Source organism: Halyomorpha halys, unplaced genomic scaffold (genome assembly GCF_000696795.3).
Source record: "Halyomorpha halys isolate HHAL.00 unplaced genomic scaffold, Hhal_1.1 Scaffold374.1, whole genome shotgun sequence".
NCBI classification, from domain to species: domain Eukaryota; kingdom Metazoa; phylum Arthropoda; class Insecta; order Hemiptera; family Pentatomidae; genus Halyomorpha; species Halyomorpha halys.
The window spans coordinates 1,030,934-1,058,479 of record NW_027112597.1 but is presented as its reverse complement, the minus strand read 5'-3'; the positions used below and the strand labels follow the sequence as shown (position 1 = coordinate 1,058,479).

The following is a 27,546-nucleotide window of genomic DNA, read 5'->3' as shown; positions in this document are numbered from 1 at the left end:
GGAGCCCTCTGTGGTCCACCTAGCCTCATAAAGTGGGTATCCTTAATTGGGTAAGGGCCGGAATCTGACCAAATAACCTTCTTCCACAACGGTTTAGTAACACTACTTCCGTACAAAGTACGGTACAAATTTAATTATTTATTAAAGCCTGCTAATTTACAAAGTTTTTAAAATTGTATAATGCTTTTGTGAAAATACGATACATTTAAAATACTAATGTATTAATTAATAAGAATCACACACAGATGAATACTCAAAAAAGTAGAAACCCCTGAAAAAAAATAGTTAGAATGGCTATATGAATTTAATATATTCTACAATGAGTTAAATCTAAATTCACATATAATATAGCGATCAATAATTCACAAATCTAAACTGCTGGAAAAAAATTATCACATCATTTAGTATTTTATATTTGTTTGTTTACTTTTTCATTGGAATTAAATGAAATTACTCTAAAGAGCACTGGCATTTGTTACTGCTGTTGTTGAAGTCAGAATTATCCCTAAACAATCCTCTAAAGTCATCAGATCCTCTTAAGCTGAAAGAAGAAATGAGCTCATTATTCTTATTGTGTTCTTCAATTTTGCTTTTTCCCGCTAAAGAGATTTTTATTTTCCTTTTTTTTTTTTTTTTGTGATCTTTTTCCAAATTTAATTGAGTTTTCTGAAATCGCAGTTAATGCACTGACACTGTTGTACGAAGGCTTATACCAAAGACAAGTTGCCTTAAGGACTGACGATTAGTAGTCGGTTAGCCGCATAATCCTTCGATTCAGAGAGCCATAACAGAACTAGGCAAGGTCGGCAAAAGACTACTTCAGCTAGAGATGACCGTTTAATATCGCTCTCAGTCATAAAACAGAGGTTTTAAACAAGTCATATAATTCGAAATGAATTTCATTCCTTATGCCAATTGGACAATCGCTGGTTGGGGAGCGGTTTAGCTGCAAAGAGCTTTCCTGCTGGCACCATTTCTTTGAGAACAGTGTTTAAAGGATTTTCTGTAATGGTGTGAGCTAACATAAGTTTGGAAGTCTGCACAGAGATACACATAATCAGCAGGGGTTCGCTGACTGCAGAGTCGTATTTGACGGACATCCTGAAGCCATTCATAATTGCATCTTTTATTGGAGAAATTGATCATTATCTGAATGCATAACCACATAACGCTGCTGTTGTGACTGATACTGAGAGTATGAATTAATCCTCTACCCCTCCCTACAAGAAGTCCGGATCTTAATCCGATAGAGCATGCGTGGAGCATGCTAAAGAGGCATATCAAAGCTCGGAATCATCTCTCAACGACAGTTTCTGAACTTGAATACGCAATACTGCAAAAATGGGATAACAACCTTCAAGAGAAAGTTGTTCGTGTCATCCAGTTATGTCAATGATGCTGGAAGGTTTTACAGAAGCAAGAAGTAGTTTAACAAGATACTGTACTGACACCGTCGGTTTTTTTTTTTTTTGGTTTTTTTTTTTATGTTTACAATAATAATGTTAGGGGGGTTCCATTTTAATTATAATAGGGAACAAGTTTAACTGTGGTGCAGCCCAGCGCGTTGAGCGCCTTACTGATGGGGCTGCACCCCTCCTGGTCTCCATGACACCGTTGGTGAACATTATTTAAAAAATTAATTCCATCTTCGTTACTTAGTATTAAAATTTCTTTTAACCATTCTTGATTATTTTTCCACCCTTTCTTTCTTAATTAGTCCAACCTTATTGTTCACGTAACCATATTTCGTTATTACGACGTTCCTTATTATAAATTTCTATATAAATATGAAAAGCTTTAGTTTATATATCACATTAAATGAAAAATGAAACGATGCATTAATTTTGTACAGTAGTTTATATTTTCGAATTATAAAATGCATATTTGTAGTGAATACAGTGAATAATATATGTGTAGTAAACTGAGCAATATCAAGAAAATATTTTATCGAATTTCACTGAAATTGAATAAATTATAAGGACAATATATAATTCGTTTTATAGGTAGGGTTTCCTACAAGGAAGACTGTAACAACAAATGTAAAACGGATAAATGGGAATCCTCACCTTATATGAAGCTGTAGTAAAAAAAAAAAAAATATTTCATTTTATTTTCCTGTAATTTAATACATAAGTATAACAATGTATATCTCGTATTTTCTGGTAACTTTTCCTATAACCAAAATATAAAGCACCTTTTTAATTCCCTCATTAAAAAAAAAATTAATGAATTCCAATTAATGGCTTAGGGCCCCCGGGAGGAAAAGCAGAGAGTTGTAATGCAGGAAAAATATAAGTAACAAATACATTTTTATTTTTAGTAACAGATTTAGTGAAAATCAATTAAAAAAATGGAAAAACAACTTCACCACGTCATAATGCTATAACTGTCACAACTTATAAATTGCAAGTGAAAGAACTCGTTACACAATTAAAAATTAAACATGAGACAGTTTAAAATTAACCAGAACAGTTTAAAATTGTTTAGGAAAATACAGCAAGATGATGTATTGGTATCCTAAGAGGTTGACCAAACCACCTTAGGATTCCTTTATAGTGATGTGAAAGACGTTCCCCTTCAGCGTAGTCCTTATTGTAGTAATCCTAGTTCTACCTTCCACCTTTCTCAGGTTCCTCCGCATTTACATTATCTGGCTTTTCCTTCATGTTGTGTCGTTATTGTCCAGGAATCAGAGTATATGTCTATAATATGTAGCAGTGTTGAGCTTATACATCTTGACTTTTGTATCTTTATTCACCTCTTTTCTATTGAGGAAGTATTTGTCCAGGGTCCAAAACAATCGTTCAGCAACATTACATACCTTCCTGGATTTCTGAGCCATTGTAGCCGTACTGTATTGTAAATGATCCACAAGAAACTTGAATATTTCAAGCTCTCCAAGTCTGACACCATTTATCCTGAGCAATCTCTGGTTTTTTTCTGCATTACTTTTGTCTTATCACCATTAATTTTAATGTTAGTGTCCCAGAGACCTATAGTGTAGTGAAATGATTTTATTGGTGTCCTGGCAATGGCTAGACTCTCCACCCACGTCCTGAGCGTTTGTGGCTCGCGCCCTCACTCATCCTCCACTGGCTTCTAATACCAGTGACGCGGTAGTTCAAGACTTTAATTTACTTTAAGTTTTTTTTTTATTGGTATATTTTTCATCTATTTCTTATTTTGCCATCAGTTAATTAATATATTTGAAAATATGGTGTGAATGAGCTCTATGATCCCAAATACCAAATATAAGACAGAATGTTAAACAATAAATATTTTTTAAAAAATCATGTCAATCAATTCCTCTATGTTTCCTATAAAATATTTCATGTTTAAATGTATATGTTTTCTTTATCACCAAATTACTTATGTTTTACAACATAAAATATTTTATTTACATAAAAAATGTCCTTAAATTTTTGGCTCTATCAATGCTCTAAACATATATTTTAGGTTTGATATTAAATTTATTATAATTATTATTATTATAAGTTTGCAAACTAAGGATAACAATATTATTAAAAGCAAACAAATAATCTACAGTGATAAATTAAAACATAATAAATAAAACAAGTGCGAGTAGTAAACATTGTTATGAAGTTAACTTAAATTGAAAGATTATTTTAAAAGATGGCTTGACAAAGAGAAAAAAAAAACTGGAACCCATTTAATTTAATCATGAAGTTAAATAGAATAGGATTTAGAAATATATTTATTTAAATGTTATTTATTACTGAGGTTTTTTTAAAAGCAGTTTTATATCTCATGCTGACCTAAAGAATACTTAAAATATCCGAAGCAGAAAGCCAATCTTCTCTCGAATTCCATACAAGATTTATTGTTGGCTTTATCTCAGAGTCCTTTCCTTAGGAACGCGCAAGGAATTGAGATAGAACTCACAATCAGAATCAGTAGTTGTTGAAGGACACCTGGAGCACTTAGTTGCTAGGGGAATCTTGTACTTGCTGATTTCGGTTTTACTCCGCACTTAAGAGGATTGCGTTTGTTCTGTCGCTTTAACACATAGCTATAATGCGATACCTCGTTATAGGATCATACGAATTTATTTTAAAACATAACAATAGAAGAACGGTCACTATAAAAGGATAATTTATTCAGATTTTGAATTTTTTTATTTCTGTAAAACCTGACAGTAATCCATTTGTTTTGTTTTTTAGTTTAAAAGATTCGGTTTGTTAAAAATCACATCTATGTTTTTTTTAAAATGAATATGAAGAATGAAACTATCATACACCTATTTAAGAAGAGTGGTTATTTAATATTCAAAGTAGTTGTGTTAACCATCACAATGATGGAATGTACAAGCTTATGTCTAGCTATATTAAGAAACAACAGTTCAAAACACAAAATGAAAAAATGTAACATAATACAGCATAAGATACACTTAAATTGGTATATAGTAATATAAGGTAGAGTATTTTTTTTTAGGGACAATTTAAAAGTTAAATATTTTTTTTTAAACAAAAAAATGAAAATTAAAAAGTGAGATTATTTCCTAACCAATTTAATGGTTATTTGTCAAGAGTTTTTATCACAATAAAACACTCATTTTTCTTATATTTTTAGTTACTAGTTTAAATACGAAAACGTTCTCTAAACTCAAGGTTTGACATACGCCAATTTTCCTTTCAACGGACCAATTAATACAAACATACACAAAAAATATATGATTTCCCTTCAATTTAAAGTAGTTATGAAATCTTTTTTTTTTTGGTTTGTTTGACTTATATTTGAATATGCTTTATTTGTTGAACAAGTGACTAAATAAGAGATAACATAATTGGTGACCTGTATCATTCTTAAAACCATTAATAGTTTATTTTAACAATTTAGTATTGGTAAAATTTTGATTTTATAAAACTTATTTATCACTTTCCTTTTTTTTGTTTTTGTCTCTCGTGGACAAAAGTATAAGGAAAATTCAAGTTTAAATATTTTTCCTTGTGGCTTTCACTCTGAAAGGTCACTGGCTTTTAATTGATTTAACTAAGACGATGATACAAACTGGTAGTTTTTAAGACTATCTTCACTGTTTAGACTGGCTTTTCGTCCCCATCATTTGGACTTCAGGGAGTGCATGCAATAATTGAGTAAATTTTTATTTAGGATAATCATCCTGATTATAGTTTTTTTATTTATTTATTCAATTATAAGTATTAAAACCTGCCAACAACTTGTGTAATAAGTAATAATAAGTAGTAAATTCGTACATTTATAACAGAAATAAAAAATAATGAAATTTCAATAAATATATTAAGAGAAAGAAAAATAATATGAAACATAATCAAAATATGTAGATAGAGAAATAAGGATAAAATAAAATCTTAAACTCAAATAACTACAAAATAAAAGGAATTATCACATACAAAATATAAAAAGCACCTGAAATTAAAAACTGCGTGGAACCCGCCACTCCTGCCCTCCGTGGTATCCTTACTTATCTGACTTTTCAAAAAGACTTTATAGAATTTTAGCGAGTAGCTTGATCGATATAATCACAATCTCTCAAGAGAAGGCAATCCTTCCCTGCCGAACCCACTAAGACCCCCCAGGAGCGACGGTCCGATCATATCACTTTTGAAATATTTGCTTAAAACAAGAAGAGGAGACTTAAGATATTTTAAATATTATATTATAATATATAGCTCAAATTTTTTGAAAAGTGTTAATTTTTTTTTCTTGGTCAATTACAAAAGTTTATAATTTAAAATATGCATACATATACATCTTTGGGTAATTAAGGAATTCATAAAGTAATGCCTAAATTATAGCCACATTGTACAATATGTTTCTACCGAAATTTTAAGGCATCATTATTTCGCCAATGTAAAAGAGTAAAATATAAACAGTGCCTGGCAGTACAATATACATCACCAAAATAAATTAAATTTCAAAACTTTTTTTTTATATAACTCGATTAACCCATGTATTCTAAACAACGTAGTGTTTAAAATATCAACATCTTTTGGTAATTAAGGAATTCATAAAGTAATGCCTAAACTATAGCCACATTGTACAATATGTTTCTACCGAAATTTTAAGGCAGTATTACTACGCCAATGTAAAAAAAGTAAAATATAAACAGTGTCTGGCAGTACAATATCTATCACCAAAATAAATTAAATTTCAAAACTTTTTTTTTATAGAACTCGATTAACGCATGTATCCTGATCGTAACGCATACGAAACAACGTAGTGTTTAAAACATCAACATAAATATTGAAATTGCTGTATTATGAAAGTATTGATATTTTTTTTTTTTTAACCATTTAGGAAATGTTTCCTTTTATTTATCAATAATATAATTAATAGTTTTTGCTCATATAACATAAAGTAACTTATACCTAATCATTTAGACATTTTTGCATGGTATTTGAGGGTTGCGAATTTTAAGGTTATATTTGAAATCGAAAAAAGTAAACACTGAACTTTCGAAAAAATTAAAGAAAATCTGAATTCTTATTAATGATTAAGATGATCAAGATCACATATTTTTCGTGATCCAATTTATAGGTGGGAGTTCAGCTGAATTTTTTTCTCTCGCACCATTCTCTAATGAAGTTGGCACAACGTTCCGCTTGCTGTTTTAGCCCTACTCTACTATTGGAGAATACCACTGCAGCCAGATCGTCGACGTGACCAGTTGCAGGGAAACGCTCTTCCTCTAGGACTCCCATTTCTGAGGGCAACCCCTATCTATGGAAGCTTCTACTTCATAAGAGCTACCTTTAATCTTCACACGTCTGTCCTCTAGGTAGCTCCTAATCAGTAGTTGTAGGGGGGATTCATATTTCTGAGACTGCAGCAGCAAGAGGGGTCAAAAAGCAACAGCATGACCTACCACTCCTCCCTCAGTTCAACGCCTGCACGCACTCGCAGCACAGCTGTGGTCCCCTTGTCTTTTGTGGAGCCGTATTACCGTGGGCGACTTGCTCTTGTAAATACTGGTGCAGACTGGTTATGATTAGGTGCTCAAGGACTTTGCTCATCACAGGGGAGAGACATATAAGTAAATACAGTTATAAATATTAATAAATAGATATTTACAAAAAAAAGCTTCAAGATAGAATTGTTGGAAAAGAAACTCTCCCTCTTATAATGCTTTACATAACAAATTTGTGGAAAAAATTCTAATAATGAATTCATTAGGACTGATTTGGCCAAAAGCAGATACCAACCCTTCCATGATAAACTTCCTAACAACCCAAACCCACTTATTTCTAACTTGGCTTCTCCTTCATACCTGATAATCCTCCTAGACATTTGAAAAGCAAATGGCCTCGTGATCTTCTCCTCTAGAAATATCCTGATAGTTCTATCAGTAGATAGATTCTCCATAAGTCTTTATCATGTCTTTTTAATACAGTTGTAAATATATAAACACAAATTTGAAAAAAAAGAAGAGAGAACTAACAGCTTTTGCCATCACTATTTTATTTTATTTATGTGAACACCTGTTAGCACTATCCAGGAACCGTACACCTAACCTTTCAGATTTCTATAATTATTGAAAAAGACAGATTTGACGTTAACAGGTTTGTTGAAAATTCAACTAAAGCTGCGACTTCTTCGTTCACTTCCTTTCAAGTTGGTACCAAGGTTTGAGTAACGCAAATGCTTTGCTATTTGCTTAATTTTTGTCCAGGTGAAATGAAGTCTTGTTACCACGATTCGAAACTGAGCTCCTAAAGCCTCTATATTTTTACTACCTTGAAAATACTCTCCCATTCTATAAAATTGTCCATGAAGTAACGAATTTGGTTTAGTATGAGAATATTTATTTAGATTTTTCACATTTTAAAGTATTGTATTTATCACACTTCAGTTTGATGTGTAATGATTAGACCTTATACTTTATTTTTTTTAATGAGTACCCCTGTACTACTGACTTTTATAGATACGAACATGTCGGGTTGGGTAGAGAATTCAAGATAAATATTGGTCCGGCGGACGATCGGTGAACCAGAGAAACACGTGTTGATGGGATCAAAGGCAGCACACACACAATGGCGGAGGGGATAGAAAACTGTCCAGGACAAAATGAAAACCAGCCTTTTCCAGTAGCTGGAACACTTTAATTACTTTCCAGGTCGGCCCTCTGTGAATAGAATTTGTGTTAAAGAGTTTTCCATTTCCTTTCCCCGAGGCAAAGGGCGGGAAACGCCCCTATGAATATATTACGAAGCTCAATGTTCTCGCCATTTTATTACGCCACTGGAGAAGAAATATGAAAAGGATATTGCACTGTATCAACCAGCCAGTCTTCCTCTTAATATTACACCCTAGCACTCTGCCGTATGGACTTTTTGTAGGCGTTGCTTCTTCAAAGTTGAGAAATAATGACCACTGTTCTTTAATTAAATAGAAAAAAAAATCAATATCAATTCAACGAAACAATTAACTCTTATTTTTTCAGATGGTTTAAATTTAATCAGAAAAGAAAGAGTCTGAATTTTATAGTAACTTTAATTGGCTATTGTGAATACAGTATAGAGAACAACATATTCTATACTTGGCTAATTATGCAAAAGAATTCTATAAATATATTTGCATTTCCGAGCACTAAATTTTAACGAGTAGCACTGAGTGTCCTGACACTGTCCGGTTCGGCCAAGTCGCCGATCCCCGAGGGCTCCCGACTCTTGGAACCCTGATGGACCCTAGAAAAAGGTTCCTTCTAGAAAGATATTACAAAAATCTTTTAAATTAAGTTATTTTTTAATTTAAATTGTAATTAATTCATTTAGACCATTTATTTTATTATAAAACGCAATCAATGTTTAAAAGATATAACTTCATTCATTAACATATGCTTTATTTTTTTTCTATAAGGGTATTACAGAGATTCAAATGATGACTTGAGCCCAAGTTAAATTAAAAAATATTTCTCATTATCATTTTGAAGCAATAAAATGTGTGTACAAGTTAATATACAATAAAAAGAATTTTGAAATATAGATAGAACTAAACCAAACTTACTGGTAAATACCTTACCATTACCCACGCACCAAACTAGGGAACTTTTTTCTAGGCTTGTAATATTTTAATATACCCTCCTCTTGGTAAGGTGACCCTCCTCGGTTTCTAGGTCAGGGAATTAGTGATGCGAAAAAAAAATCAGCTTTAACCTAATTAAACATAGGTCACTAAGTCAATAAAAGTTGACTTTGGCATTTCTACTAGCTTATAAAGCTAAAGAGTTTATTTATTTAACGAACTAATTCCAGAAACAAGATATCAGATTTTTAAAAATTCTTTTTTTATTAGTTCCATTGTTTATTAAGAAAGGCTTTGAACCTTACAAAATCATTCTATGTTCCATAGGAATGTAGCAGAAACCATAAGCGTAAACATGAAATAAACATTTTGTCATAATATTTCAGTAAATTGTCATGGAACTTGCTACTTATTCGAAAATAATCATTGTATCCTTTTATTGTCCATTTAAGTAGCTTCCATTTTATAACTAATATACATCTGTGCATCTAATAGTTTCGTAGATACGGTTGTACAAAAATTAAACCTTTATTTTCCAAAAACAGAAAAATAAATATCTTGTAAATTTATTTCACATGGGACCAGTTACTCCGACGATGATAATCACTAAGGACTGCTTATAGTGACTTTAATGACCTTCGATTTGAGTATTTATACAGTTGTACGATGACCAATTTTTTTAATGATAAAAAATTAATATTTTATGGATTTATAAGATCAATAACATGATCTTTTTTAGGATGGAATTCACTGTAAACTGATACTACATAAGATTCTTTTACGATTAAATAAAAAAAATAAGATGGAGGCCCAAAACTCATTTGCATTCTTGGATTTTTTTTTTTTACTTTTTGCGAGTAAAAAAAATATCATAACTCTACTTTGTGGGAATATTTCCACCTAACACCGATTCTTCCTTATTTCTCCTCTATTAATCATACTATACCTTCTAAAATACTATAATCATATTTATACATTTCATGGTTTGTTCATTTCTTTTTCCTCCTTGTTACAGACAACGTAGAACTATAATATTATAGGAAGTAGAATTATTAAATCCCATCTTTACAGGCTATTACCGCTAGCTTGGTCATTTAGAAACTGAGCAGGATAATAAGGTAGATATTAGTTTTGGGATAATAGGGAAGGGATAATATAAGGGAAGAAATGGGAAATTAGTGGGCCCTTCTCCGCTCCCATTATTACTTGAATTTAATCCAATCCGCTTAGTAGGGTTAATACGTTTTCTTTTAATCTTTTTTCTTTTATAAAAACAATTTGTAACGGCATCTTTTGTTTTGCCCGAGACCTATATAGCTTCTTTATTGAGACAGAAGTCTTTTTTTTACAGCTTTTTATTTTCTACTTCGGTGAAGCTTGTTCTCTTCTAGTAAAATGTTAACTAAGAAAGTTCATTTTGGAGCTCTATCGAAGCATTAAGTCTTACAAAATGTAAAATTATGAAACGATGTTATTTATCTTTTTATCATCAAGCAATCAGAAAAGGTACACTCGATTTTTAAGTTTTTCTAAGGAATTGTGAATGTCTATTTATTCAGCACTTTTGGAGTTTATTTGTTCCGAATAATTTAAAAGCTTTTAATTGAAAAATAAAAATAGGTATTATTATAATGTTGCTTATTTTTGTACCTCTAATCTATGATAACATATGTCCATTAGTCTTTAAAACTTTAAAAGTACATACAAAGTTATATATACACTTTCCACATACACATATTATAAATTTTTTGTTAATTTGATTTAAGCAAGAAATAAAAATAGCTGATAAATCCTAAAATGCATATCCTAGATAAACGGTTTTGCTATATTAAACCTCATTAAAGTTTAAATTAATAAAACATGTATTAATTTTGCCTAAAACTAAAGAATATGAATCCAAATTTAACACTTTTTTTAAAATTTATTTACAGCTATTTACAACTATATATTATAATACATTTAGTAAATTTGATCTCAGTTAAATTGGAGTGTTACAGGCGTGTAGAGAAACTACCCATAGGTAGCACTTTCATTTTACATTAGTAGTCTCGTGGGAATCTTCTTTTCAGGCGCCTCGGAGGATTGTCAGGAAAGGAAGAGGAGCCAAGGTCAGAAACTAAAAATTTAACACTGAAATGCATTTCTGCCGGTCCTAAAACAGTTGCTAAGCAGCTAATTAGTCTTTGGGTTTTTTCACCTATAAATACAAAACAGAGGATCCTAGCGAAAAGGTTATAAGTTAACAGATTACAAAGAACATTAAATTATGTAGCGAATGAGCACCATAAAGTAACCGAATGAATAAGTTATCCAGTAAAGAATATAATACTGTCTAATTTATTTTACTGTAACTGTTTCGCTAGGATGTACCGTTTAGGTGTATCAGCAAAAAACAAAAGTAAAAAAAGACCAAATTCGTTGGTCTTTTGCTAATTACTAGAGTAATTAGCAATTTTAAAACTACCATAAATGCGCAGTCGTGTTAAGTATGACAGAAACTAATTTGAAAAATTATTTGCAGATGTATGTTCCATAAGCTAGATTTCATGCATCGGGTTCCTTACTAAAATGGAATGACAATAATTTACTTTTGATCTTTTTTTTTTTATCGTACCCTTCCTTAAAATAGAATTAGTACTTCGTACATATATAATACAAGAAATGAATCTTCTGTCTTTGATTGCTTTGTGATATTATAAGGTGTTGATATCAGTCCAGCCAAGGTGGTTTAGTCTTGGTATAGCCTAAGCCTACGCCATGGAATTAATGAAACGAGAAGTGACCGTTTCGCCGGATTACTTTTGATCATGCATTTTGATTAACTACTAAAAGATTTGGGTATAAAAAGTTATAGAGCATCTAAATATTATGTTAACTAGAATCTCAGTGTAAATTTCGATTTAGTTAGGAGAAAGTGCTTGGCCATATTGCTTCAAATATTATTTGAGTAATTTTACAAAATTTAACCGAGCCTAATTATGAAGCAGGTAATATATTACCTGAAAGTCCTTAATGAGATCACTGCTGATAAATAATATTTAACGGAAGATAACAGTTATTACAAAAACAACAAAAGTATTAAGAAATTTACAAACCTAATTACTTATTACTTAAATAAAGAAATCAAAATACTCTGAAATTCTCTTCTCAATGTCCATGCGACATTATTTAAAATATCACGCAATCAAAAATGCACGCTTGAATAGCGCAACAGAAATAAGACCTAATTGTCTTATAATGCTTGAATACAAGGAATCAACAAAACGTTTATGTTTTAGTTTTGTTGAAGTGAAAGGAGTGAATTGGTGTGATTGGGTAGTTAATACTGTTTTTTTCTTTACAAAAAAATAAAACATTCCTTTTTAAAATAAAAAATCCTATAACTTTGACTTAGCGCCCAATTTTGAATTAAAATTCACCCTCCCTCGTTTCAGAGCAGATATACACTGTGGCAATATATTCCCGCACTAAATTTCTAAATGAGCATTTCAATTTAGAGAATGACTAGCTTTAATTTCAGCCGTTTTTAAAAAAATGATTCATAATAATATATGTATATATAGTTGACCGTAAAAATGGATATATAAGAAGATGGTCAGGGTTGCGGTCTAAAGAGAAACAAAAATAGTTTACAGTTACAGTTTTAAATAGTTGTAAACTATTTTTGTTTCTCTTTTGACCGCAACCCTGACCATCTTCTTATATATTCATAATATTTTCCGCTCCAATATTGAAAAAAAATAATTACTTTATAACTATGGTTACATAAAAATTTGTCAGAATGGCAAAACGGACTGACACAATGCGCACGCGCCTGCACATTCATGTACAAGTTTTTCTGTTTAAATTTATTTATCACTGTTTACAAATTTACATTCATATACATAGGCGTGTACAGAAACTAACTAATGGTAGCACTCTAATTACATTTTTACATTGGCAGGTCTCGTGGCCATCATATTTTCGGGCGCCTCGGAGGACTGACAGGAATAGAAGAGGATGCAAGGTTACAAACTAGTGGATTTGGGCCGCTAGGGAATTTATAATAGAAGAAACTGTATCGATTATATATGGAACAATAAGGTCTTTATGTATGATTTTATTTGTGACAAAGTAAGAAGAATTCATTTTACGAAGGATTTTGGACTGTAAGAATTGCTCCAAAGCCAATGTCCAGATAGACTTTATAATTTTCACGTAGATCAGTCTTTTGTAATGAATTGGACGTTTAGACCGTTTGTATAGTAAGTGCTGTAATAATCGAAACAGACTATTAGAAGGAATAGTTTCCTGCCTTTTTAGTCTTGTGTGAGGATTCCAGGTTAGTTGTTTGTCCAGATGTAGTCCAAGGTAGCGGATCTCTTCCACACAGGTAAGAGCAACATTATTAAAGGATACTGTAGGGTAGTTAGTAGGTTTGATGGGATTTATTTTGATTCTCCACATATGACACTATTCTTAGAGGGTTGCGATATGGGATTGGAGAGTTTGGGATACAATTAAAGGGTTATATTATTGACTGCGAGCACACATATGTCATCAATGTAAGTGGTAAGGACAGTGTTAGGATTGGTTGGGATGCCAGCTGTGTAGTGGATGGGACCGTGGACACTACCTTGAGGAACACCAGGGGACTAAGAGAAGAGGGATGAATAGGAACCATTGTGCTTTACTTTGAATAACCTATCAGTGAGGAAGGAAGGAATAATGTGAAAGTATGTAGGAGGTTGGAATTTACGGAGTTTGTAAAGGAGACCCGAATGTACAGTCAGGACACACCTTTTATTTAAGCGTTTCACGTCATTCTTTATCACCTTCTTTAATTTGTTGAGTTATATATTATTATTACTAAAAGCTTTGGCACTCCAACGATATATAATATATTACTATTCTTATCACGGTAAATACTATACTTTTTCAATCTAGAAAAAATATTTTTTCTCCTATCTCCTTCTGTAATCTTCAAATCTTTTAATGGTTTATATCAATCTAATGATAATCTTATTTCTGCTTTAATTCAAAAGTAATTAATAATTTCCATGCGGATGCCCGTACGTCTAATATTAATTTATATTCTAGTAATTAGTCCAGGAATTCGTCTATTAGTTATTTAAGATATGAGTTCTTTAAGCTCTCAGAACGGAACATGAAATTAGTATTTTTTGGTCTACGAAAGAACTACAGAATGATTTATTTCCATTTTTCTTACCAATAACTTACTCATGATCGACTGTGATATATAGCTCGAAAAAAATCATGATATGATTTAAATGCTTTAAACAAAAGGAATCAGTACGAGGTTATAGCTTGAGCGAAATTATATGTGCATGGCTTCAATTGAAATCAGAATAGCATTCAAGACAAGTCACGCTTATTTCGTCTGATAAATTGATGAGTGAGTTGTAAAACTTGAAGAAAATAAAATAATTTAAAGCAGTCTTATATTTAGTCATGGTAGTCATATATTGGATTATACATTAATCAATGCTGGCTCAAATGATTTTATTTTATTATTATTATCATTTTTTTTTAATGCTAAAGCCTTTACGTCAGCTTACCCGGCAAAATAAAAGATTCTCACGCTATGCTTCACTTATATTTTATACTATCCTCATGAATGCAACTGAAGCAATGAAAATCTAGATGATTACGCGAATGGTTCCATAGCCTTTTAGAACTATACGGGAAAGTGGTGGAATTAAAAAAAAAAATGTACTTTTCATCAGCTCTGCCCTCCCGGAGTGTCTTACGGGTATGTTTATAGATTGTATGTAACACTACGTTAAATAATTTTCAGGCTACTCGAATGGTATTGTTTAAAGATGTTTCCTCTCAAAATGGTGGCTCAGGGTATTCTTCACTTATCTTAAATACTATCCTATCGAATGCAATTGAAGCCGTACAAAATCAAATGATCTATCTTTTTATTCCATCGCCTACCGAACTATATATCAATTAATGCTTATTTAAAGAAACATATGGTTTTACTAGAATTACAATACATTCTTAAGTCCTAACTTTGAGCAAAAAGAACTGGTGCACAACTTTGTACATAGGACCAATTGAATACTGTTATGAGGTCTAATTAAAAATAATAATCGTGAAGTAAAATCATCCAAATTTTATTTCGAATTAATTTATTTTGAACTAATTTTATGAAAGACCATTGCGTAAGTCAGTAAATACAATTTTAGAAGTTGATAAATACCCAATAGATCACCGGATTATTGAGTTTGTGAATTCGTTAATTTTCATTCTACAGCTTTGCTCTTCTATATTGTGTTTCTGGATTTGACTCAGAATTGTGTATAGTTAAAGAAAAACAACAACAAAACAAAGAAATATTCAAAATTTATATGATTTGACTGTGGACGAAGTATCCTTGAAATCTCGTTTTCATATGAAATTATAAAAATTTACTATCGTTTTTATTTTGTTTTATCTCTAAATGATAGCAATAAGTTATGTCTTGAAAATTACGCTGAATTATACTTCAATCTTTATTTTCCAAAACAGACATTATCAATTGCTTGATTGTTTAAAAAAAAAAAATGTGTTCCTACAGAGAATTTGTCAAATATACATATGACATAGCGTACCAAACAAGTACTTTTTGAAATATATATTTTTAAATAAATTAACTATATTTCGTTTATTAGCTGGAATATATCTCTGAATAATCTATATAAATTTATCTTAAGAGAGATTCACTGAAAAGCCTTTTTGAGGCTCTAAACAGAATTTCTCCATTCATCTTCTGTTCACATCTTTTTCACGACTATTCAACTTTTTAATCTACAATCTTAGCTTTTTGATGAGTAAGGGTGTGGGTTCATTAAGTATATTTCTTTTGGAATGATTTGGGCAGGTTAATATTATTTTTTTTTATTTCATTCAAACACTAAGTCGTTCTAATATGGAATTAAATATAAATTATTTTATAACAACCTCTGCTAAATGTGGCAGGATTTATTTTTCACAAAGGAAATTTAAAAAAAAAAACAATTTTAGAAAAAATCATTAAACCTAGACGTAACTATATGTAGACCACCTCAGTTAACAAAGTATAGTTCCCTCTGTATAGATGATGCATTTTTCCAGTTTGGTTGTAAAGGAGATTAATCTATCCCAAATCGCATCGTAATCACACCTGCTCTTTCTAATTTTTTAAGTAGAATATTACTGCCATTACTTATGTTACAGCTAAATTCTATAGACAGGCAATGTTACATGGTCGATCGGTACCGCAATATGCATGGGCGGCCAGCGAGATTTCAATGCATGATTCTTGACTTTATAATATTCTTGGGTCAACACTGTGTCCTTAATCCCCATACTTGGCTACGTTCGAGTGTAAAGTAAAGTAATCGATTTCAATTTGTCAAGCCAAAATTTGAACCAGGCTTGTCCGCCAAAGAAAAAAAATTCTATAAGCTATCTGTTTAATTCACACATTCCCAAGGTTGATTGATATATAATCAGAATTAATTATGACTGATCTGAAATTGCTATTAAGAATGATGTGGACTGTATTTATAATGGATTTGACATAAATTGTTCATAGTGAAAAGGAAAAGAAGACTAATTGATAAAAATTTTAAAAAAATGATTATAATGGGATTACAAAAAAAAGTTTAGTTGGGTTAATGTTTAAATTAAAAGTTGTTTATGGATCATGAATGGGATAACATAGAATAGTAAAAGATATTAAAATTTTACTTGCTGAAGATGGGTGGTAGATTATTAAAGGTTTCTACGAGCTTGTTCTTCCTGTTCCTTGGGGCAATGGGGGGGGGGTAGGGGCAAGTTTTCATTTCATTAGATTCCTACGAGATGAGAAAAGTCGATTTTCCATGCCGGATTAGAACCTGTTTTGACCAATGAACTCCGGTACTGTGGGCAGATCGAGGAGCTGGTGTAGTTCTGGAGGGTTCTTTTTCTTCCACGATGTAGTTCATACCATCTTCCTTAGCATGCTGTCCTGGAATGCCTGAAGGTGATGCTGCGTGCCGCCGGAGAGGTACGTGAAGAGTGGCGTCCGGTATAGAAGTGCTGGTCTGAGAATACTCTTATAGTAGTATTTTGAATCCGGCTGTGGTAGTTAGGTGTTAGGCAGATAGACAAGTGTTACCTATAGCCGTCAAGTCAGCCCTATGGGTTCAGGAGCCTTCCGGGGTTCACCCAGCTTCATAATGTGGGTACTCTTAATTGGGTAAAAATCTGGCAGTCGAGCGTAATCTGACCAAATCACCTCCTTGCACAACCGTTGGTCTAGTAACAATACTTCCTTGCAAAGTACTGAACCCCTGACCCTTCGTGGGTTGTAGTGGTACAGATTTAATTTTAATTTTAATGAAATTCTGTATTCATTACTTTATCCTGGGACATGAATGATAAAAATAAAAATGTATGAGATAATTAAACTTTTTTTACTCAACCACAATGAAAAGCACTTTAATTACATTTTTCAATAACCTTCATAAAATGAGTAACTAATCTTCTTTACAATCTAATTTAACGCCTATAAAAAAAGAATGAGAAATTCTCGAAGCGGTGGCAACGATAGAATTGATTGTCGGTTGGAATGGGACAGCGAAACGGGTCATGTATAATGAGAGAGGCAACTGTTGCGGAAACAAGAGGCCGAGTACACCCCAATCTACTGGCCCGCCAGATGCTCTCTACTATCATTAGCTCATCATTACGAGCAGTCTTGTCTCTAGGCTCATAGCCTTTTATTGTCTGTATCTCTATTGCTTAGGTCATAGTATAGCTGAAAGAAAACATTATTATTGCTATTACCTATATTTTTGGATGAGTGACTGAAGATAGTATTTTTTATTACATAAAGAAGAAATAAAGGTAATAAATAAGTGATTACATAAATTATATTATCATAATCTAATAAAAAATTATATAATTACTATAATATAATAGAATCATATTAATTATAATATTATTATACATTATATTATTATAACCAGTAAGTTGTTTGTTTTAAAGGGCGTTTAACAGCCTGGTCATCAGCGCCCGTTGGTTGTTGGCTTTGGTAAGGCCTAGTTGTTCCACAGAGTTAGTTAAACTCATTTCCGTGAGATTTGAAATATTATCTAGCTAGTAAATTATAATTTGTTTTATAATTGATCGTAACGATAGTGGAGAAAGGATGATGAAAAGCAGATAAGTGGCTATTCTAATTTTAAAAATAAGGCAACGACCCAACTAATGCATCACAAACACTACAGGCACACATAACATCTATTGAAGAATGGTGTAAAAACTGGAGAATCAAAATAAATCCAGATAAATCCCACCAGATCACCTTTACTCTCCGTCGTAAACCTCTGCCTTCCTGTCCTACAGTATCCTTTCTAAATACTCCACTAACGCCTGTTGAACAGATTCGATACTTAGGACTCCTTCTTGACAAGAGACTTACTTGGAATCCACATACAAGACTGAAACGACAAGGAACTGCTCGTAGATTCCGATTGCTACAACACTTACTTTACAAACGCTCTAAACTTCCCATTCACTACAAAATATTAGTATACACTACAATAATCAGACCAATTTGGACATATGGAATTGAGCTCTGGGGCTCCATCAAACCATCAAATTCTTCCCGCATCCAATCGTTACAATCCATAATCCTACGTAAAATCCTTGATGCTCCTTATTACGTTACAAATAAACTCATTCACAAAGACCTTAACATCCCATTCGTTGCAGATTTGACCCAAAACAGATATGCGTCTTTTCATTCCAAACTCCTTAACCATCCTAACCCATTAATTCTTAATCTTCCATCCTTAACAATCCCTGATAATCCTCCGAGACGTCTGAAAAGAAGATGGCCATGGGACCTTCTAATTTAAATTAATGTTTGAAGTACCATCAATGGGTGGTTCCTTCCCAAGATTTTCAAGTGTATATGTAACATACTACATATTTACCTATTGTATTATTTTGTACAGTTGTAAGTTACATTAAATAAATAATTTAAAAAAAAATAAGGCAAGATAAATAGATAATTATAATAATTAAAGGCTGATTATTAAATTAGTCTTATGGATGAATTTAATGACTCTTTCTATTATGGACTCGTCGTTTCTCTACGCCATTGGAACATTTGTTGGTATCCCTAACTAGTTCAGGGTTAATTTGTAGTAATTACATTCATTATTAACATACACAGTTTTGATCCAAATTACTCTCAACTTTTATTCTCAAAAGCTCTCCAACGTTTCGGCCCTCAGGCCATTCTCAAGGAGACAACCTTAGATATTGATGTCTTGTTTTTTAAAATCGTATTTGCAGGCTAATTTCCCATGTCACATATAACTTTTTATACAATAATTAAAAACTTTTTTAAACAAATAATCTTCTCTTAATATATCTTAGCTTAAGATAAAAATGATTATTATAAGCTTTTGAGAATAAAAGTTGAGAGTGATTTGGATCAAAACTGTGTATCTTAATAATGAAATAAACCACTCTCAAACAATCATTATAATTAATCATTAATCTGTAATTACATTCTTCAAAAATGTGTTTGAAAGTCAGATTACCATGATATTTCGAACATTTTGGAGGTGCCTTTCCTGTTATAAGGTCATTTAGGTATTTCCTATTCTGACCCGGGTGATCGCTACTTCTTCCCGGCTACTTCGGATTGATGAAATCGAGGACTTCGCATCTTTCTTTATAGATTTCAACTTACTGGGCGGACTTTCATCCCACATTGCCTGCCATCTTTTATTTATACATTCCTTTAAAGGGCGAGCAAGTTCCTGTGCAGTTAAGATTACTGTGGCTCTGGGAGGAATGTAGGCCATCTCACTTCCTGTAATATCAACATGTCCGGGGACCCAGACAAAGTTATGTGATATTAACCAGTAAGTTATGTGATGGTAACAGGCGCCGAAATTTTAAACTAATACTCTGAAGGACCATATTCCCAACTGAAATTCTTATTCTGACATGGCTAGATCATTTTCTCCCTTTTATCCGCAGTAGTATCAATATTGATTTGATCCAATTTTTATTATAATTAATTTATTTGCCTTTTTACTCAACAATATATTACTACATTTTCTCTCAAAAAGTTACTCTAAGAGTGATTATATATTTTTTTTAAACTTTTTAAAATTATTTTTATATTCTTTTGCTATTAAATTAAATGATATGGTTAAAATAGATATGAGCTCTACATAAACTCTATAATAAGGTTATATTCCTTTAAAACATTTTTGCCTTTAAAGTCCCAAATAAATCATTTTTATACCCTTTTTGTTTCTGACTATATTGAGTATAATTTACAACAAAATATTTATTTTAATTGGAAACGGAATGAGTGTCACGTAATATTGAAACGTGGATCATGATTTATAATTTACAATACTTTTTCTAAAAAAGATAATTATTTAGTGACAATGCAGAGCAACTATAAATAAAATATGAATTTACAGTTATTACAAACATATTTAGTTCTGTAATTAGAGTAAAGTTTTAATTATACAAGTTACTGAAATCTCAGAACACCTAAGCAAAATAATTATAACGAATACGATTCAGGCAACAGGCTAATTATTATTTATTTTACGAATTAACAATAGTTGAAATGCAGCTATCTAAGTGCAATGGAGTAGCTTGAGGCAGTAATGCAGTATCCACTCCAATTGGTGACTGAAATCTTACCAATATCGACTATTGACAGTGATTTGGAAAAAAATACAATTAAATTTACCGCCCAATTAACACTAGGTTAAAAATATCGAACAGTATCAATTTAAAGTGTTTTTTTTTAATAATTTATTTATTGTTATTTACAACTGTATACACATATATACAACAAGTAAATTTGCTGTAGGTGACATAGTGACATGATAAAAACATGTGGAGAATCTACCCACTGATAGAACTCCAATAACATTTATAGAGGAGAAGATCTCGAGGCCATCTTCTTTTCAGACGCCTAGGAGGATTATTAGGTAATGAAGGAGAAGCCAGGTTAGAAACAAGTGGATTTGGGTGGTTGAGAAGTTTGTTATGGAAGGAACGGTATCTGGTTCTGGTCCAATCGGCAACATATGGAATATTGAGGTCCTGATGGATGACTTGATTTGTGACAAAGTAAGGAGCATTAAGGATTTTACGAAGGATTTTGGACTGTAAGGATTGGATTCTGGAGGAATTTGATGGTTTAGTGGAGCCCAAAGTTCAACTCCGTATGTCCAGATAGGCCTTATAATAGTCATGTAGATCAGTCTTTTGTAATGGATTGGGAATTTAGACCGTTTGTCTAGTTAATGTTGCAATAGTCAATTTAAAGTTAAAAACAAAATCACGACAGTATAGTAGAATATTTTCTCATTATAGTTGGGAAGGTGATTTTTGACAGTCGAGGCTTATACATGTGACAGCAGCTAAACTGCCATTACATATAGATAAGTTATAATTCTACACCAACTGAGACAGTATAATGTAAATGAATGTACAAAACATAACCTGGAACTAATTATCAAATTGCTTATTTATATTTACAAATATTTAATAAATTTTAAGAACAAGTAATATTTATCTGCAAAAATATTTTGTATGTGATTTTCGGCTATGTGGCAGTTGTTTCGTCACCAAACCAGCTGTAAACAACATTTAAATCATGTGAATGTAGATAGTCTCGTCTACAATACAGCTAGTCGAATTTCGATACAGGCACTTTTTTACTTTTTACTTTTTTTATCAGTATTAACTTAATACTCCAACTGCAAGAAATACACAGCAAAAAAATTACATATAGTTTATATTTTTTTTCTAGGTATATTATCCCTAGAGCTGACTGAGTTGAAGGTTCCCAGACACGCTAACTTCGGGGAGACGGTTACCCTGGAGTGCCTCTTCGAACTGGACAGAGGCTCCCTGTACTCGGTGAAGTGGTACAAGGACGAAGACGAGTTCTTCAGGTACATGCCGGACAGCTCGCCCAGGAAAAGGGTGTTCATTCTGCCTGGTGTTAGCCTCAATGTAAGTTGTACATATTTTGCTTTTCTTACTAATTTATATATTGTATAAGTTACGATTCAACATTCCTCACCACTAATACCTAGATCACTTTATGAAGCCGCACATAATACTGTATTGTGTTATACGATGGCAACAAAAAATCAAATAGTGAATGCAAAGTTTACGTATGAAAACCGTTATTTCATTTTATAAATGATGTCCTTATTGATATTCAAGATAACCCTATATTTCATTCCACGAGCAGAAAGAAATCCATGAACAAAGGCCATTCTGAATCAATGTAATCCAAATTTTCTATTACACAAGTAGAGGAACCGAAACATCATTGGCCATAAACGACAAATGTTTAGTTGTCAAATGCGTGGACAAACACTGCAACAATATATTTTCAATGCATATTGCGCCAGGATCAACACTTGCATTCTCCTTGTAGTACAAGAGCCGAAGAGGAGAAAAAAGGCAGTTATCTCATCCCAATTTTTGATTACTTTAATAAAAACTATGTAATTGCTAATTACTAGTTAATTTCATGAGTCTGCCAAGTATAGGTAGCTCTATATTCGGAGCTCTATATCTCAAAAAGTAGGAACAACACAAGAAAACCTAGGAGAACGTCATTTAAAGAAGAGAAAATTTGCTAAAATATGAGCTCTAAAAGAGTTTTTTACGTTAAATAGTGGAGACATAGCTTTTTAAAAAGCAACATTTCTTAAAAATGTTGTATGGGACGTACTGAAAGATCAGTAGTTAGTGAATTTATTTTGAAAAATCCATATCTCAAAAACCATTTGATGTACTGATGTCTGTTGATACTCAAATTAAACCTGGTTTAATGATTTATAAAGTAGTTTATGATGTTTATCTTCGTAAGAGGAATAGTTTACGTGAAATTTTCTAAAATAAATTGATTTATAGTTGTTCGGGCAAATTTTCATTTGCCAAATTTATATTCATATGTGAATATCATAAAAACTACTACCCCTACGAAGATAAGTGTCATAACCTACTTTATAGTAAGTTAAATTTCCTTTATTTCGAGTGTTGGTAGACATATGTGTGTCTTATGGATCTAGAGATATATTTTTTCAAAAATCCAACATTTTATATGAGCAACTACAAATTAACATTTTGTGAGTTTATTTTGTCAAATATCATAAAAACTACTACTCCGACAAAGATAAACATAATAAACTATTTTGTAGTAAATTTAATTAGCTTTAATATGAGAGCTGGCAAACATCTGTGCGTCTAATGGTTTCTTAAAGTTTTTCAAACTTATTGTCCCAACAACTATAAATCAATTTATTTTAGCAAATATCATGAAAACTACTATTCCTACGAAGGTAAAGGTCATAAACTTATTTATAATCCATTAAACTAGCTTTAATTTGTGTGCTAATAGACATCTGTACGTCACATAGTTCCTGAGATATAGATTTCTCAAAATAAATTAGATAACTACTAATCTTTCAGAAGAATTTAAAGAAATTTTGCTTTTTAAAAAGCTTTATCTCGAGAACTATTGGACGTAAATAGCTCTTTTAGAACTGATATTTCAGCAAATTTAATCTTCTTTAAATAATGCGTTCTTAGGTTTTCAAGTTTGTTGGTAGTTTTTACGATATAGAGCTCCGAATGAAAAATTAGTGTTTGTTAAGGTTTTGAAACAGCCGCCCCTACCTATACTTGGCAGAATCATCAATTTTAACTATTAATTATACATAGTTTTCATTAAAGTAATCAGTGAGATAACTGCCTTTTTTTCTTTCCGGCTGTTGTCCTATTGTGTTGGTCATCCTAGCAGAGAGGCAAATACAGGCACCTCCTCTCATCACCTATCACGTGAACTTTCTTGTTACTCCAACTACTTTCTCTTGTCCCCTCAAGTGCTATAGAATAAATGCTATAGAAATTGCACCACATTACTTCACAGACGGACTTTATGTGGAAACACTATGTTAGTCCAAGCTATATTCTATGTTATACTACGGTTTATTGCTGTCTTACATTATTATATTCAATTAAATAATTTAGAAAGAGTAATAATTTCTTATGAGTTTCTTAACTAGCTCGTATTAATGCCGAACTGTGACCTCATCCAATATCTCACGTATACTTGAACGCCAAGAAAATAACTTGCTGGATATCGATTGTACTCGTGCACCACCGTCAGTATCTGTATTAAATTCCGTTATGGATCCATAGATTTATCAGGACAGGTAGTTTTTATATGTTGTTAGAATTTCCTGATCTACGTTTAAAACGGATCTATAATGTTTAAGATATTATTTTACCTTAAGTTTTTTTTTAAAATTTATTTATTATTATTTTTTCTCTATTTCTCTTTTTTTTTTGTTTTCGCTTAATTTTTATATTTGTCCACATGGTTTGAATGAGCTCAATGATCCATGTTTTCATTATCTAAACATATGACAGAATTTTTTATTATCGAATAATTTTTTTTTACAAATGCAATGGATTTAACTTATATATTAATGCATTCACTGACTTCATCTCATCTGATTGGTCGGCTCGCTATGAGAAGATCATTCAAAATTTTAGACTAAACATATTGATAAAGAAACTTGTTACATCGGAACAATTGATAAATTAATTAAAAGAGTGGGCGAAATGTCTCACACAAAAAATGTTTTTAATAAGTCTCATAATTTTTATAATTACATCGGGACCTGCTCGTGTTATACTGCAGGTGTCCCGAGTGTAATTTTATGTTTGAAATTAATGTGTGGAAAAAGGGGGGGCTGAAATTGTGAGACACTTAATGCTCATGAACAACATGCATATATTTCTTTAATTTATAATGTTAATCCCCTGGAGGGGCAATTAGATTAGTGTGTTAGTTTTAATTTGATTTAATTATTCATAATAATATAAAAACAGAATATTGGGGTGGTCTCATGGACTAATGGAATGTGCTTATCTGTTGAATGACGTTTTCGCCACCGCGGTGACGTCTTCTAGCCCGCTTTCTCGTCCAGGTGTGCTGTGGGCGAAATGGTGAAAACCATGTGTCTCGCCCGATGTCTGAAAAGACGTATTTCCTCTTCAAGGGCTGGGCAGCGTGTCCTGGAGCCTGGCGTGATGGTAGGGGTAGGCCAGGTCCTAGCTTGCATGATGCTTAGGCTGGGGCGGCATTGCAGTTGCAGCGTCTTCGGGGTCTTCCGGTGTTCGCGGCAAGGGGGGCATCAGAAAATGAGACTCCCGACCCCGACTTTATATAAATCCAAAAAAAGAATGGAAAAATCGGATTACTTAAATCCGAAAAAAAACTCGTTTCAGATCATGAAAGCAAACACGATAAAATTTATAGAATTGTTTATATATGATGAAAAAGTTTCATATTATAAAAAGACGGCTTCTAAAACCGTACACTTCAAAATATTAACTTCCTTATACAAGTAGAAAGTTAATTGGGTCTCAGTTTAAATACTGTGCCATAAACTGTGCGATAATAATTTATTTCGTTTTTAAAGATAAGAAACGATTGAGGAGTTTTCTATCCAAATTTTTAATATGGCCACTTCTCAAAAAAAATTTGTTTGCTTCAAATAAAAATTCTACAACTAAACCTTATATAGTTTATTTCTAAATTTAAATTATCCATATAGGTATTACCAATCGATATTTTTAGTAGAAATGAAACCTATCAGGATGAGATTTTCCGATAATAATTTTCTAAATGTAGATATATTAGCTTTTGATAGAAATTTCCTCAATCGCAGAAAACTTAAAGTTTAAATAACTCTATTCCCAGAAGGACAGAGCTTACAACAATTTCATAATAGGATATTGCCGGAGATAACAAACACGTAGAGTTTCCATTGCTAAGCTCGACACGTCCGGTCTTCAATAGCCTAACGCCTTCCACCAGCTCCCTGAAGATGTAGTGAAGTGTGTAGCAGTTTCAGTAATACGATAAGGAATGTCATTTTTAAACTAACTCCTCACTACATAATAACATTTCAAACTACGTTTTGTTATGCAACTTGAAAATTATATAAGCATATATAGTAAACATTAGCTTTAAGACTGCTATTGCATATTTATTCAAATTGTTTCTTCTAATCCTATTTATTAAATAATTTAAAATACATTACATTATTGCAAGAAAAGTGATTTTTATTTTTATTTGCTCTAATTGATGTAATTGCTATTTTACAGTCTTGGGAAGTATTGAGATAATAAATAATTTAATGTCAAAGGGCGGAACATTATTTCAGGTTTTTGACGGAAACATAATTTCTTTAATAGTAACAATAATTTTTTTTATTATTTTGAATGACCACCTCATGACGATAACAAGTGTCGTGATTTCAACGATATCCCAATATAATATTTAAAAATATTTTTAATGTTTAAATATTTATTGTATATTAATTTTAACATACCTTGTTGATTTTTTTATTTATATTTGTTACTTATGTATTTCTTATATATTTTTTAATATCTCTATCACTATTATATCCATTATTCTGTTAAAAGCACATTGGGTTGAAACCAAAATATAAAAGAAAGAAAATAAAAAAAGGGAGAAAAGGGAAAGGATAAAAAAGGAGCAAAAAAATCTTGAGAAGAGAAAAAATGGGGGAAAAGAAAAGATAAAAGAACCAAAGAGATAAAACAAAGAAAAAAAATGATAAGGAGAAAAAATAAGTCATATTCTAGTGTAATATATTATAATTATTATTGTATACTTGTCCAGGCCTATTTTTCGTAAGATTAAAAATATTGTCTGATTAGACTAAAATGAGTATTTTTGTATTAGTAATTAGTAACCCAATGAAGTTGGGCAGTACAACTTTGTATTTTAAAGTTTTTCCTCCATAGCATAGCCCCTAACCGAAATGGGAAATGTGTGTAGAATTGTTCACCCATCTTGAACGTGTTGAAGCAGAGATTAAAATTCCACTCCAAATGACCCTTCCTCCTAATGCCTTTCATCCCTCAGAAATAATGAACATCATCTACCAATTAACTTCTAAAAAAGTGGCTCCTGGCCACGATCTTATCACAGCACACATTCTGAAACAGCTCCCTCGTAAAGCCATTCTATTCCTTACCTATATCTATAATGTTACACTCCGATCCACCTATTTCCCTAAATAATAATAAAAATGTTTCCCAAACCCTCCAAACCACTTGAATATCCATCTTCCTACCGTCCTATTTCACTGCTGCCCTATATAAAAATCCTATAAAAACTCTTATTAAAACGCCTCTATCCAAACCTGGACTCATATCATGTTATTCCTGACCACCAGTTTGGATTTAGAACATCTTATTCTACCTTACAACAGAGTATTCGAGTGGTTGATGTCATATCTTCCACATTGGAGCGCGGTATGTACTGCACGGGAGTCTTCCTCGATGTTGAACAAGCTTTTGATCGAGTCTGGCATCCAGGTCTGCTCTATGAACTTCGTCAATTCCTACCCCCTACATATTTCCTTATAATCCGCTCCTACCTCACTGATAGAA

At 31.9% G+C, this 27,546-nt stretch overlaps 1 protein-coding gene across 2 annotated transcripts in view; it reads left to right on the top strand.

Moving 5' to 3' along the window:
• The window catches only part of LOC106681930 (uncharacterized), a 217,714-nt gene that overhangs the window by 82,927 nt on the left and 107,241 nt on the right, over positions 1-27,546 (top strand). For both annotated transcript variants that reach the window (XM_014422524.3, XM_014422523.3), the window contains exon 2: positions 21,842-22,047. In XM_014422524.3, coding sequence (XP_014278010.1) covers positions 21,842-22,047 — 206 coding nt within the window. The remainder of the gene's footprint in view (positions 1-21,841; positions 22,048-27,546) is intronic.